Below are 2514 nucleotides of genomic sequence, written 5' to 3'. Positions count from 1 at the left end.
TGTGTTATGATGTCCCTACGTCTATATCGGAAATTTGTCGTCGGGGTCTTGAAGTATATTATGAGCTATAATGTGGTGTCGTCTGGCGCCGTTGATAATTGATAGTGGTTTTTACTAAATGGCTGGTCGGAGAGGTGTTGTATATTATTTATGTTTTGCATGTTTCGTGTGTGGTGTATGAGGGAGCGTAAGTATATGCCTAATGTGTATATATGTATATGTATATTGGATCAGCTCACACTCAGTACGGTCCACCATTTATTAGTTATCATGTGTTTTTATTTAAGTCTAAATATTACATATAACATTAGGAAAGGATGATTGACGTCATAGAAATGGCGTGATGTGTTGTTGATCAGCATTATCCAATGAGTCGGCAACATCAGTGGCCTATTTTGGTGGAGTGATGTTTTTCTAGCCACCTGGACTTTGGATTGCCGTTTTTATGCGAAAACGTCGGTTTACTTCAATGACGTATTAAATAGGGTAAATGGTTCATGAATTGGTCGACCAGTATATACAGCAACTGTGTGTGTTCGGTTTGAATGACCGGAACTTCACGCAAATACATTTTTTTTAATTCTTTTTAAGGTGAAAACAATTTTTTCTGTTTCAACGAGATAAGTATTTAAATTTAAAGATTCAAGACATCAATTTTGAGATTCATGGTTTTACACCTTATTGAACTAAGGAGAATAATTTTAACCAAAATAGTGGAATTGTAGTTTTTGAATAAACATAAAATAGTTAAGGTCAGTGAAACTTTCACAGATAATTGTAATTGTTTAAATTTATGTTTACGAAATAATGAGGCATCACGTTAAATAATCGAAATGTATTTATTATTCATGTGACCTCTCTTGTTTTTATTCGGAATTATACTTTCGTATTGTGTTTACTCAGGTTATACTATATAATTTCACTTTTGAACCATTACGAATTTCCAAGAACATTACTAAGATATTCAACATTGTCAAAAGAATATTTAAAGTGGATATTAAATTTTTTTGATGATGATTACTACGAATAAGACAATATATACAATTTGCAACATTTATAACAACTTTAAATTATCTACGTTATAAGTGTTTCCTAATTAGGAATTATATTTGAATAAACAATGATGTTGTTATTGTTTTTACTGTCTATAAATTAGAGTGTCATGTAATAATTATTTCATTGCTAATACGTTTAGCATAAAGTAACCATTATTAATTCTACTTAAATTTCAGTTTAGGTAAAAAATTCTATAGAAATGACTACCGTTTTTCATATAACATTAAGACCCATTTTATTTTTAATGAAGTGTATGGGTATAATTGATATTTCTTATACCATGGAATCAACTGGAGTATTGGTTAAGAATATAAATTCTACGTTTCCGGCATTTTTAGAAATATCACGGATGATAGTGTTATTGATATGCACTTATATTTATTTAAGTCAATACGAGCCAGAATTTTATGTACTGCAAATTATAAAAATTTTGCAATTTTGGAATGTAATTATCGCAGCCAGGCTATCAACATTTTGGATAAATAAGTAATTACTCATTATGTTTTAAAAAAAATATAAATAACTCTATTATGTAGAATTTGCTTGTTTGTATTAAGTTAACTTAAATTCATTTAAATTTACCAAAAATAATATTTAAAGTTATTTTGACATTTCCAAAAAAACTAATGTAATTTAAGTTCAATTAACTTTATTTTATATCAAAAGATCCATTCTGTTTTGTTGATGATTTTATATAGATTTAGGTAAACTATAATTTTTCATTAGGCAATGACAAATAATTAAAATCTATACCTATATCCTATACCTCTAATATTTATACCTACAATTAGTATTTAATTTAAACAAACCGGGCTTATTGTAATAAATAAATTACAGATTGTTTGATTTTAAAATAAAGTAAATAAAAAAAATTTAAGACGGATTCAAGCGAATGGACTTTTCATGCATTTATACTCATGAGCTGGTGAAAAATAAACATACATTTAGTTAGTAGTATAACCTAAACAAACGCTTTGATAATATTATGGGCAATCTATGTTGCTTTATAATAATCGCATACCTCAATAATTAAGAGGACGTGATACTCGCATGTGTAGTCTCCGTATTAAAAGTGCGTGACTTGGTATATTTTGCTGCTCAACAGAACACGTGTAGCTCCGTTAGTTTAAAATTTAGAAGCTAAGAAAAAGATGTACCTACAAATAATTTACAGTTTTAAAATACTCATAACTCGCTTTAAAAGTAAAATATAATAATAATCTGAGATTGAACAGTGTCAATTAATGACAGTGAATGAATACTTCAAGCACCATGATCTATCTAAAATTTTTCTTTTCTTGTTTTCCCCGATGATTTTAAAGTGCATGCAAATATTATTATAATACATACCTATAGATTATGTTAGATATACAATCGACACTCTTAATTGAAGGTTAAAACATTTTGTCAGCTACACAATATATATGTAGTCATAGTTCATACCAATTAACATACCTA

At 28.2% G+C, this 2514-nt stretch overlaps 1 protein-coding gene across 1 annotated transcript in view; it reads left to right on the top strand.

The window, feature by feature from the left end:
* Positions 1 to 1204: 1204 nt before the first annotated feature.
* Positions 1205 to 2514, top strand: part of LOC115033179 — a 1634-nt gene continuing 324 nt past the window's right edge. The window contains exon 1 of the mRNA XM_029485290.1: positions 1205 to 1542. Coding sequence (XP_029341150.1) covers positions 1256 to 1542 — 287 coding nt within the window. The 5' untranslated portion in view covers positions 1205 to 1255. The remainder of the gene's footprint in view (positions 1543 to 2514) is intronic.

Source organism: Acyrthosiphon pisum, chromosome X (assembly GCF_005508785.2).
Source record: "Acyrthosiphon pisum isolate AL4f chromosome X, pea_aphid_22Mar2018_4r6ur, whole genome shotgun sequence".
NCBI lineage: Eukaryota > Metazoa > Arthropoda > Insecta > Hemiptera > Aphididae > Acyrthosiphon > Acyrthosiphon pisum.
Note: the sequence above shows the minus strand (reverse complement) of the source record. Positions and strands in the feature narration are given on the sequence as shown.